The 12,624-nt window shown below is 42.9% G+C and overlaps 1 protein-coding gene across 2 annotated transcripts in view; it reads right to left on the bottom strand.

The window, feature by feature from the left end:
- Nucleotides 1-1,896: 1,896 nt before the first annotated feature.
- The window catches only part of FYN (FYN proto-oncogene, Src family tyrosine kinase), a 215,124-nt gene continuing 204,396 nt past the window's right edge, over nt 1,897-12,624 (bottom strand). For both annotated transcript variants that reach the window (XM_019520076.1, XM_019520075.1), the window contains exon 13: nt 1,897-3,554. In XM_019520076.1, the coding sequence (XP_019375621.1) occupies nt 3,346-3,554 (209 nt within the window). In that variant the 3' untranslated portion in view covers nt 1,897-3,345. The remainder of the gene's footprint in view (nt 3,555-12,624) is intronic.

The raw sequence follows: 12,624 nt of genomic DNA, 5'->3' as shown, positions 1-12,624 counted from the left end.
CTCGTGTGTGGGGCAATCCACCTGGCAGCCCCATCTTCTTGTGCTACAGCTACTTCCTTTTATGTCTGGAGATACCATGAGAAAAATCCATAACAGAAAAGTTTCCATAGTTACATCTATGTTTTGTGAATCAACAATTAACTTATTTTAAGCCCTTTTAATACAGGCTGTATTCACTTACTCTACTGTTAATCAGACTATCAAATGACTTACAGATAGCCATTATATCAATGCCTTTATCAAATAAACTTTTGACCTTATTGGAAAAAAAAAAAAGAATTAGCTGTCACAAGATTTCTGTTCCACGAAAGATGTTCTAAGACTTTACTGAGTCAATCCTAGATCAGCCTTTTCATGATTTTGCCCAAGACAGATGACAGGCAAATCAGCCAATAATTATCTGGGTCATCACATATGCAAAATATTGTCATGTAAGTTTTTGGCAGTCATGTGGAACTTCCTTAGTATTTCAAGGTTGATTATGAGCACTTGCAGCTCAGAAAGCTCCTCTGTTCATTTAATAATTCATGTAATCATCTGTTAATTCAATTTGTTTAATAATTTTAGATTCAAGCCATCAGGCCCTATACATTTGGAAATGTTAATTAATAAAAACATAGGACTGTTTTGATCTGATTGTCATTTTACAGTGGTCTCATGTCACTTGTGCCTGTCAATACCTGCTGATGAATTGTTATTTATTTGATGTTATCTCTGGGACAACGTGTTGAAATAGGCTGTGGACACTTGCTTTGTTTGATCCAGGGAGATTTAAAATAAAAATATTAGAGGGTAGAAACAGAACACCTCCCCCCAAGGGGGATGGCCTGCATTTGTCAAAAAACAATGGTAATTGCCTGAGTTTAAGCAAGCCATGGCCAGGCCGAGGTCAGTGATGCAGTCGAGTCCAACCTGCTGCTTGCAGACAGGCCAAACGACAAACCCCAAAGTCAAAGTAAATCCATGAGATTGATTTCCAAATGAAAATACATACATGGCTCTGGCAGTTCCCAGATGCCAGGTCCTAAAGAGTAGGATGAATACAGGAAAATGCTTAGGGGTAGTGGCAGTTATACCTAGTTTGTTAAACAGAGGGTATTGCTTAGGACTGGGCTGAGTCACTGTGCTTTGCCAACAACAACCTACTGGCTCAGTGAATTTTGTTTTGCAGATGATGGTGGCTGAGGGGCAAAAAGAGGGACACAACTCATTTGGGTGAATCTCATGAGACTCGCAAAACAATCCTAAAAGAATTCCGCTTCCTTGAGTTATTCAATAGGTCTGAGAATACCCATGTCAAATCACAATCTACACAACATCAACAGCATTAGTATCCTGTGGCAATCACAGCCAAAGGTGGTCTGATAAAAGAACAATTCTATAATATAATTTCATACCCCTACAAAGGTTGAATCTGTAGGACCCATCTTAGGAAGGCAGCTTTCAGGCAGTGATCACTGTTGCAAGTACTTAACAACTCATTACCTGTATTTCACTCAATTACTGCTTCAGCTTTTAAGATACAGAAGAAATTTGTGAACATTCAGAATATGGAGACATAACCTCAGTACCAAAGAATAAAAATTAAATTTCAATCACCAAAATGTATTACTTGATTAAACATGATGGCAACAGTATTAACAAAAAATGATCAATTTTGACTATGCATATATAAATCTTTTCCTGTGATACTTGTCAAAGCACAGGTGCTAATGTTAAAAGCAGGAAGGTATATGAGAAAAAATAGCTCTTCAGAACACAAAATGTTAAACAGTCTATGGATTCACCCATCTCCCTTACAGTTGAACCATAGCTCTTTTGAATTATATTAGTTTTATGGTTTGGATAATGATGCCCAATAAGGAAAATGGTCAATATACCCCATATTAATACTACTATGCCAGAATGGTATTTATATCCCTGCTACTAAAATCTTATCTCCATGATTTAAACAAAAGAACAAATATATTCAAATGTAAAATGCTCTTTTTAATTACTAAATTAAGAAAGTTAAACAGTTTTAAAATGTAAACTTGCAAATAAACCATAACAAAATGTAATTAAGACTTTAAAATTTGCAACTCAGTATTAAAAACTCAATAGAAATAGAAAGGAATTGGTTTTGGTTAAACGTAAGTAATTCAAGGCTGGTACAGACAACTGAAAAAAGTAATATTTTGCTCTGTGCATCCCCCATGAAATGTAAAGAAGTGCATAGTAATTCCACTGGAGAACTTGCAGACATAGAGAAAGTAATTTCATTAGCAGTACAGGACATTTAACACGCCTATTTTACAATGGAAAATGTTACACACAAAACAGAAAATCCTAGTTGCATGGCAAACAGTTTAGCAGGTGAACATGACTAAAATTCTATGGTTTTAAGACCATCTGAATGTGGTTACAATGTTTATTAAATAATTTTTTGAAACAGTTCCTTATACATGTTTTGATACAAGAAATACTTGCAGTTTCAAATTTCCAGTTCCAATGGCGATGGTTTCTCTTGCTTTAAATATGTTCATTTTAATTTCAAGAACAAATCAGAACACACTTGTCAAACATTGGAAACGTTACTGTAAATACAGCACATGATTCCTGAAAGAGCAAAGGTACAACCATCTACAGGTACATAGTCATAAACAAAAAGTGCAATCCAATTAAAAAAATTCATGCTTGGCAAAAGCCAAAAATTAGATCACTGGCTTTCAGAATCTCACCAGTATTTTCATGTTTGCAGTAAAATTATCACTTTCTGGGTACTGCTGCAGTGTGGCTCATTCATTCTGAAATGAGATTCTTCTGCAATAGCACCCATATACTGTATGTACAGGTATGTATATATATTATATATATATTTATATATAAAAAAGCAAAAAAACAAACCCCTGTCCTGATTTTTTTTTTTTTTTTTGTTAAAACATGAAAAAAAATGTTTTAGACAAAGAGGCCACTTTTGGAAAATAATACTTTTAGTTGAATCAGGAGAAGACTAGTTAAAATCACATAGGTTTTGCATTTTAAAAAAAGGAAAGCATTAGGATCAGTTATTGGCACTGAGTTACTATTTACATTGAACAGAGGTTTTGCAGTTTACGTAACATCAATACAATGCATTTCCGGAGTCTTTGATTAAGAAAAAAACAAGTGTTTTTCTCCTTTTCATCAATGACATTCAGATTATTCAGACAAGTGGTCATGGACAAGGGCTGTGGAAGTTTTCAACTTCTGACCCACGTGCATTCTGGTGCTGGAAGATGTTGCACTTTGGAGAAGCCTGTCACTGAGCTGGAAGCTAATGAAGGGAAAAACACCTGATAATGACATTCTGTACAGACCGGGAATCTACAGGTTGTCACCGGGCTGGTACTGGGGTTCTGTTGCAGTAAAGTAGTCTTCAAGGAAACTCTGCAAGTATTCAAAAGTTGGACGCTCCTCTGGGTCTTTTTTCCAGCAGTGGATCATAAGCTCATGCAAGGAGATGGGGCAGTCCTGAGGACATGGCATCCTATAACCACGTTCTACCTGTTCCAGGACTTCACGGTTATTCATACCTACAAACAGGCAGCAGCAAAATGTTTGTTAAAATACAGGGAAATAAACCAAAATCTCCATATGCATTTACCATATATACATTCTCTGGCTAGGGACAGAGGTTACACATAAATTGTTTTAAGTGATCAGAAACTGGTTTAAACCTGTAACAGAATAGAAGTTCAGTGTGCATAAACCAGTTTCAAAATGGCTGAAACTGGTTTAAAGACGAACCTGGTTGAATGTAGTATCAGACTTAACTGATTTAAGTCAAACTGGTTTATGAAAGGTCTGTCCTAGACCTCTTCCTGGTTCAAGTTAAATCACAGTCCCCCAGCATCCCAGCATTTTGCAGCCCTGGGCTGGGCTGGGCTGTGCTGTCTGCTCCAGAGAGCAGGGCTGGCTCTGCCCCTCCGCTCCCTAGCTGGAGCAATGAGGGCTGGACATAGGCAGAGAAAGAAAAAAGTTGGGAGGGGGGAGGGCTAAGCTTGTGCACGTGCATGTGTGCCCCTCCCTCCCTTCCTTCCCCACCAGGTGGGAAAGTCTGTGGGGGAAGGTGAAGGAGGATAGGAAAGGGCCGTGGAGGGGAGCGGCACTGCCCAGCACCATGCCAACCCCAGCCCTGACAGGGGCCGTGCCAGCACCAGCTGCTTCCCCATCCCTGCACCACCCGGGGGGGCCTGGAGCTGGAGGCCGGAGCGGGGCCAGCCTTGCCTATGCCACCAGGCTGGAGCAGACAGAGTCCCTGGGACCCCCACACCTGCCCAACCAGGCTCTGCACAGTAGGGGCAGGCACAGCAGGGTGCAGGACAGAGGTGCGGCTCGTCTGCGGGTGCGGAGAGGGGCGGCAGCTCCTGCCACTGCATGTGTCCTGGGAGGCACGAAGGGCATGTGCCCCCAGATCTGCGCAGGGCAGGATGGGCTGGTGGCAGTGGCACTGGGAGGGGGTGAGCTATGGTGAATTGTGGGGTGGCTGCAGCCCCCCCAACGCTGCCCCCGCCCGCCCTGAGCATAGTTCCCCACCCCCCCCCCCCCAGGAAGACCCTGGCCCCAGTTCACAGCTACAGCCTGCCCTGCCCCCGCGCAGATCTGGGGGCACGTGCCCCACGTACCTTCTGGGGTGCATATAGCAGCAGGAGCCGCACTCCCTGACTAGCCACTTGGGGCTCAGTCCTGTGCCCCACCCTGAGTGCCTGCCCCTCCCTCATTCCTAGCCCCACTCCCTCCCTCACTGCTGCCTGTGAGCCCCTCACCACCCCTGCTGCAGCCACTGGAAGCCTGCGCCTGGGCTGCCTTGTGGCCCTACCACTGCCCTGCGTTTAGCCCCCACTCTTCCACTGCCTATGGGGCTGGCTCACTGGCCCCCTCAGGCATACCTCTGCTGGGGTCTGGGGCCAAGGAGGAGGGTTAAACTTCCCTTCTCCCAAGAATGGAGCTGCCCTGCCTGCTTACTTAGTGCTGGCTGTGACTGTGGACTACAAATCCCAGAAGCACCTGGAAGCAGGAAGAGGAAGTGATGAGCAACCCTGCAGAGTCCTGCTTCTGTGACTGTGGACTGCAAATCTCAGAGACCTCGGGGGCAGCAGGAGAAGGAAGTGAACACACAGCCCATGATGGCTATCTGTCAGAGAGCCACGCTGTAGTGTCTCCCTGCTTCTAGCCTAGGCCACTGCAGGCATGTGGCTACATTTCCTGAATCAAAAGTGAATGCGTGTTCATTTGCTTATTGGTTCAATCTTTGCAGTTTAGACTAACCTAATCAATTCAGCTTTGGGCTTTTTGACTGTTTGTACTTAGCCTCTATGGTTAAACAAACCAACCGAAGAGCCCACCTGTTCTTACTTCCTATCTATTACAGTATGGACTAGATCTATCTGCTTCCAAAGGTATCAGTGTTAAAAACCTGAGAAGTAAAACACTACTGCCTCTTAGCTACACCCTTACCCTTCTCCAAAAGAATTGGCACAAATTTACCAAAAGGTAGAATCAGGCACTTTCTTCCAACCAAGAGCTATGTGATATATTTTACTGTGAGGTTTGTTTAACAATCTTTTGTTTCCTGTTTTGGTGTAAAGCACACTTTTTTTTATTTACAATCCAGACACTTAAACATATAGGAAAAACCGGCTTTTTGAAATCTTGCTCTGAGCTTGCCAAATTTTTTTAGGATTTTCTGGGAATAGGCTGTGTGGACTTCAGCCTACTGCTCTTAGAATAGCAAGCGTCACCAAAAACATCTTTAAAATTTTTTTTTTTTTTTTAGCAACTGATTGTAATTGGAGGCCCACAGGCCCTTGTCTTGAAAATAGCTAAATCTGTTCTATAGGGTTTGGTTATGACAGGCAAATTTGTTCTGGTGAATGTAAAACTGTAGTGGTGGCATGGAGGATAGGTTGTGACCTTTTAGAAATACTAGTTAGTTAGAACCAGTGTAGTTTCCTCCATGCTTCTATGTTCCTTTCATTATTTTTTATCCAAAAAAGAGAAAAAAAATGTTCTGATTCAAGAATGAAATACTAACCCACCGTAGTAAGTCTCCCTATGAAGAAACACCTCTACCTCAGTCCCTGATCCTATGCTCAGATGTACAAGCCCCACTCTGGTTACACTGACAGGTATCAGGCTTCTTTAGCTACACTGTGGCTTTCCAAGGTTTTTCTCCCAATCCTTCTTCATACCATTACATTTTCTTCCTTAAGCAGTGAATGTCCATTAACAACCTGAACTTCATCCTTACTAAATTCATTAATAATTTCCTTGGCTTTTTAATAATTCCAAGGAAAAATGCTGCCATATGGAAGCATTTACCAGAAAGTATGTACATTAATAACAACCTAGATGACAGCTTAGTTTCCAGGTGGCTAGTACTGTTAACAAAATCTCTGCCAAGATATACTGGCAGACTTAATATCTCTAGGTCAGTGGGTCCTGCTGAGAAGCCCTGCAGGAATATCAGTCATCTTACAAGATGCACTGTAGTTTATTCATGACCCCATCTTATCCAAATCCTAGAAGCAGTACTGCATCCTCATCCTTGTTGACCTGTCAGCCACCTTCAACTCTGCTGACTGTGGCTTTTCTCCTTAAAATGTTGTATTCCTTTAGTTTCCTTGACACCATCCTCCCCTGGATCTCATCTTTCCTCATCTCCCCTCCAGCTTTCTGTGGGGTTCCAGCAAGACTCTGTTAGCTAGGCCAGGGGTGGCCAACCTGTGGCCTGGGCAGCTTCTGTGTGTAGCTCATAGCTGGCTGGAAAAGGAACAGGCAGCACAGTGGCAGATAGGGCAGGAAGCAGGAAGCAAAATATCAGATTGGGCAGGAAGCACAGGAAAGAAAGCAGAACACAGAGCAGCAGATTAGGCAGGGGAAGAGAACTGGAGTGGCACTCAGAGAGGGTGCAGGGCTACTGCGTGGAACACCTGCCAAAAAGGTTGGCCCCCACTGATCTAGGCTATATCTACATCTTCCTGATTCTTTCTTCATAACATCTTTGCACACTCACACAGTTCAAACCCCCATCCAGCTTTCATCTCTCATCTTGATTACTACAACAACCATTTTTCTGGTTTTGACAAGTACAGTCTTGCTGTGCTCATACCCATTCAGGTGGGAATGTAAAGATCAGTCTCTCATTTTATTGTCTTGACCACCCCTCTCTCTCACAGCAGATATAAGATGCATGTCTCTGCTTTCCAAGCCCTTTACAACCTAGCCTCACCCTGCCTGCCATCTTTCATTCTGGATCAGAAAAGGGGATCATTCTGTCCCCAGTTAGCCTATGATGCCACTCTCCATAACCCATGACTTAGCTTTTCAAACAAGCACTTTCACACTCTCTTCCATGCTACCCCTCATTCTTGGAAGGAGGTCCTATAAACATGTGCAAAAGCCATCTCATTATCTGCCTTCAATGACCCTCATTACAATTCTCTTTTGCTGCTATATCTTAAACAATCTTGACAGCCCTTTCAGCTGCTGATACACTATAACTACTGTCTGTCATGCTCACCAGTATTGCCTTATTGTGTTCTTGCACATCCCAGGCATTTGATCTTCCCTTTGTCTCTTGTTTTATACTTATATTATATAAGCTCTGATGCAGCCCTGACAGTCTTCTAGTCCTGTGTTTATGCAGTGCTTAGGACAGTGAAGTCCTGGTTCAGGACTGGTGTTGTAAGGCATTATGGTTACAAGTAAGTTATAAATAATGGCTCCAGCATCTGGTATATTCTCCTCAGGGATTAAAAATCCCAGAGGCTTGAAGCCAAGAAAATTATAAAGTTCATCAGACTCCTAAGACTCGTCTACATTATGGGACCACTGCTGCTATAGTTGTACTGGCACAGCCCCATACCAGAGAGACAGAGTATGCAGCAAAAGGGCTTTTTATACCATTTCCCCAAATGCCATAAGCTAATCTGGCAGAGACCCTCTTCCATTGATATAGTTGTGTCTAGACTGAGGGTTTTGCTCACACGAGAAAAAGCTCTGAGAATAACATACAAGCAGAATGCGCTTTGGGATGGATTTCTTCATGTAGACCTGTGATTCTCAGTCAGGTGCTGCAGCACCCTGGAGTGCCTTGAGATCTTTTCAAGGGTCCTATGGGGTACCACACAAGGTTAGTACTGCTAGGTGTACAAACACAATTTACAAGATAAACCTAGAGAGTTTCAACAGGAATCCATAGTGTCAAAAAGCATTTCAACCTGTTGCAGTCTTTCTGAGTTCTTTGAAACAGAAGAATTGCTCTATTATTTTTCTGTAGTCAAAAATGAGTGTTAAGTAAGAGCTGGCATTTTCCAACGGATGCTTTCAATCTAAAAAGGTTGAGAACCACTGATGTAGAAAATGTGCATGGTACTCAGTGCTCCAGAATGTAGAAGACAGCTCTTGTCCTGATGCAATTACAATTGATAAGATAAAACACCTAAAAGGATGGTGGGTGCTGGGAAAGCCAGAAGCTGGAATCACATCAGTTTTGTATTTTCAATTACAAACTAGACTAATTTTTCAAACTCTCATCTTTGAAGCTGCTGGACAAATCACCTCACAATTGAAGGTAAAAACCTCTTCTGTGATTCTCCCTGTTTTCAAGCCTGGATAAATTAGTGTTAATAGCAACACAGGTAAAAAGCAGAAAATGTCCTTGCCTGAAATAATTCATTTGCATGAATTAGCTTACTGTTATGTGAGGTATTGACTGTGTTTTTATCCAGTGTATTATTTTGTGCAGCAACACGCTTTAAAACTTGACAGTGGATCAAATATTGAACTAAGGGAAAACAACTCTTAACTTCTCTTTTCTTTTAAAATGTAGAAAAGAATATGGAACAATTTCCATGCACTGTGCTGACTGGAAGCCTACTCTTTCATTCTTCTACCCTCTGAAAGTCCAAATATAGTTATGAACCTAAGTATTACTCATCATTCAAATGTTACCCAGAATGACCACACATCTTTTTCCTCCCTTAAGTTATTACAGATTTGTATATGAATCACTACATTGGTGGGGAAGTAATACACACAAACTGCCCCTGCAGATCAGAAACTGAACTACCTGGTTTGTCTTTTAAAAAGCTCTAGCAGGGGACCAAACTCAGGAAGATGCCCCAGGTTGTCTTTGGAGGCTGAGGGAGCTGCAGAGATTTTGGCAGCATCATTGCCATCAGGGACCAGGCGTCTATAATTTCACAGCCCGTCAGAGCCGTTTAAGTCAGTGTTTCCCAATCCGTGTTCCATGGCACAAAAGTGTGCCATCAGAAATGAACGGGTGTGCTGTGGAATTTTGCATGGCAATGAGCTACAACAGCCATAAGGATGGGGAATGCCTTAACAGGTGTGCCGCGGAAAAAAATTATTAATGTAAGTTTGCCTTGGGCTGGAAAAGTTTAGGAAACACTGGTCTAAGTAACAACAAAGGGGCTCTCTCTCCCCTGAGTAACCCAAGGTTAGGAGAATGTGTCTGTGGTTTTCAGCCAACTTGGACTTGACCTGCTTCCTCTACCTGGAGTTTTGTGCTGAATCTTTGGAAGGCCCCGGCCCAGATTGATCCAGAAACCAGTGGAGGAATCTCAGATGGGACTTAGCTGCTTAACACCAGAGCTGCAATTCTGAAAGCCTTAGCTCTTTTTTGGATGCACACCTAAATCTTAAAATTCAATTGGAATGTTTCAGGACCTCCGTGATTCGTCTCCTCTTTTCTGCAGGTTAAATTAGGTTTCTCTTGCAGCCTAGCTCTTATGGTGATGAGCAGCTTTATGATTCAAAGGCTAGCTCCCTGAAGTAAAAGCTTTTCCATTTCCTACAGTACACTGCCAAGCTGCCTCCTACAGAGAACTATTTCTCTCTGCCATACAAACACACTCTCCTCATTCAAAATGCCTTTCTCCCTTATTTTTTTCTGTGCTGCTGGAAAAGGTGAAAGTTACATTTTGTAGATGTAACAAAACCAAACCTCCAAGGCATCTCTGCTCCTTAGTTTCCCACAGTGCCATGTGAGAAACCATGTCTTTGAGGCTTTTCCTTTACTTCCTAAAAGGTTTGTTTCTACCATAGGTAACTACAGTGCATTAGCTAACCTGCTGTTAAATGCCTGTGGAAACAAGGCACTGCGGTTGTACTGTGAAATAACAGAAGCCAATCAAGGGCAAAGGGTGGGGATAGCATTGACCCTGCACAGTAAAAGCTACAGTGCTGTGTCTCTGCTAGGATTTTATGATGGAATATGAGTTAGCTAGCTAGATGTAAAAGGGCAAAAAACAAAATAAGAAAACAAAATATTATTTTGCCTTAGATTCTAATATTGGTAGGGTAGGCAGTGCCAGCTTTTCTTTTCTGTGTGTGTGTACTATGCAGAGCCAGCTCATCAATGATGCTAAACAGACAGTATCTCTCACTGATCCATTTGAGCACTGCAGGTTTGTAGACTGAACTGGGTGTTGAGAGGAAAGGTCCTGAGGTTCTTGCAGCAGTTTTCATTTTCAGTTATTTTCTGTAACTATTGGAAAGCTATTCCAAAACAAAACCTACCCCAATCTAGGCACAAACAAAACTGCCAGACGAAATAACTGCATGCTGCAAAAGCCACTGGTCCCTGTCTTTCAAATCCTTAAAAAAAAATGCTGCCACAATTGCTCAGTTGCATTGTTCACAGAAAGAGAAGTACAGTCAGTTCATTGTGATATTGTAATCTTCACTGATATGGATAAAATGATCTTCTTCCATGTCCACGCTGTTTTAAACTCTTTGAATATATATAATACATACAATAAGGGAAAAACTGTTTTTTTCCCAAGCTAGCCTAGGAACCCTTACTGATTAAATGAATGCAATTTTAAAGATGTCCTTTACTTAATATGCACATGCATACAGCATTCAGCACATGAACTGCGTAATATATTAGCCATCTGATTTGGGTGTGTGAACATGAGGGTTTTTTTGAGAACAAATTAAGTACCATTAGGAAGGCTGAATTTCAGTTTTTACAAAACCAAACCCAGAAGTACCATAGTTATCTGAATCCAAGACTATATGAAATTAAGACTCTGCCCCCTCACCCAGTAATTAGATTCTGTACATGGAATTTTTTTCTGTGTATAGAATCTAATTATTGGAGGGTCTTAAATTCATTTCCCCCAATGTGACAGTGGGGAAAGCAGCAGAAGGGGGCAGGCAGCAGGGACGGCAAGTGGTCTGATTCCTGCCCCTGCCTCCCTGCCCCCCACTAATTGTCTCCCTTCACCTGTCCCTCCCCTTGCTTGGATGTCTCAGTGCCTTTTCCCCACCTACAGGGCCTGCACCTCCTGCTGCCTCTCCCTGTAGCTTCTGCCCCCACATTACCTGCCTCCTGAAGTTTACTGTCAGTCATAGCTTCAGCCTCATTCCAGCCTTGGGGTATGAAGCAAAAGGCAGCTCCTCATTCCCCTTCCCCCTCCTGCCTGGCCATGGAGGAGCAGCAGAGGCAGTGGCAGGTCCTGGGGTCTGGGTCCTGGGCTGGAATGGGGCCAGAGTCATGACTGATGGTAAGCTGCAGGGGGGGAGGGGTTGGGGAAGCAAGTGGGGAGGGAAGAGAGCAGAAGCTATGTGGCACAGAGAGGGGGCCAAAGGCTGCAGAGGGCATGTGAACATGAGGGTTCATGTTCACAGATAGGGGGTGGGGGCTATGGCTGCAGCTCCAAATCTAACCCCAAGCCTGGGTCAGGGCTCTAGTCAGACCTGTCCCACCCCACTCCTCCAGCCTTGTATTTGAATCCAAGATGAGGGGCTTCCTCCCATGCTGAATGGGGAAATGCTAACTTTGCATTTGGTTCCCATGAAGCCTTAAATTGAATGCATGGCTGCTCCAAGCATTGAGAGTGCACTGGAAGCCTTAAAGACTCCAGTATGCTCCTGTGTCTGGGAGTGCCAGTCAGCTGATTGGTAGGGCTGTGCAAAGCTTTGGATTGCGATTCGGAGATGATTCAGATGATTTGTATGTCAAATCTATTAATCTGAATCGAATCGCTATAAGCTTTAGGCTTTCTAAATCCATTTGGAGCTTCCGGTCCACCACTGTAAATGATGGCAGGTTAAAATAACTTAGCTGGCTCAACACCAATAGCACCAGCAGTATCAAAGGTACCCAGACAGAACTGTCACAGAGCCTTTCTTTTTATAATGGAATTGACAGCAAGAAGTAAAGAAATTGTGTTGAATATATGTTAATCCTGGTGTGTGATGGCTTATCTCGTGTTTTTGTTTATATGTTTATTATTAAAAAAACCCAAAATACTTAGAAAAATATATCTTAGGAAGCGTTTGGGCTGAAAATGCCTTTATCAGGCTGAGGAAGTATGTGCAGTTGGTGTGTCTCCTGGTCCTGGATGGAAGGAATAGTAAAGAAGCCAGAGACTGGCCTGGCACGCAGTGCAGGCAAGAAAGCCAGTCAGTGAAAATGGAAATGGAGGCATCATGGGGTGAGGGACAGGCTGGGGCTGGTGTGGGGGGTGAAGGAGGATGTAGCATTGCAGGTAAAAGTGCAGAGGTGCAGATTCCCAGAAAACCCTGTACCTCTCTCCTTGAAAGCTGGCAGGCTTCATGGCCTCAGCA

This window comes from Gavialis gangeticus, unplaced genomic scaffold (genome assembly GCF_001723915.1).
Source record: "Gavialis gangeticus isolate Ggan-Ray unplaced genomic scaffold, GavGan_comp1, whole genome shotgun sequence".
Taxonomy (NCBI): Eukaryota; Metazoa; Chordata; order Crocodylia; family Gavialidae; genus Gavialis; species Gavialis gangeticus.
Note: the sequence above shows the minus strand (reverse complement) of the source record. Positions and strands in the feature narration are given on the sequence as shown.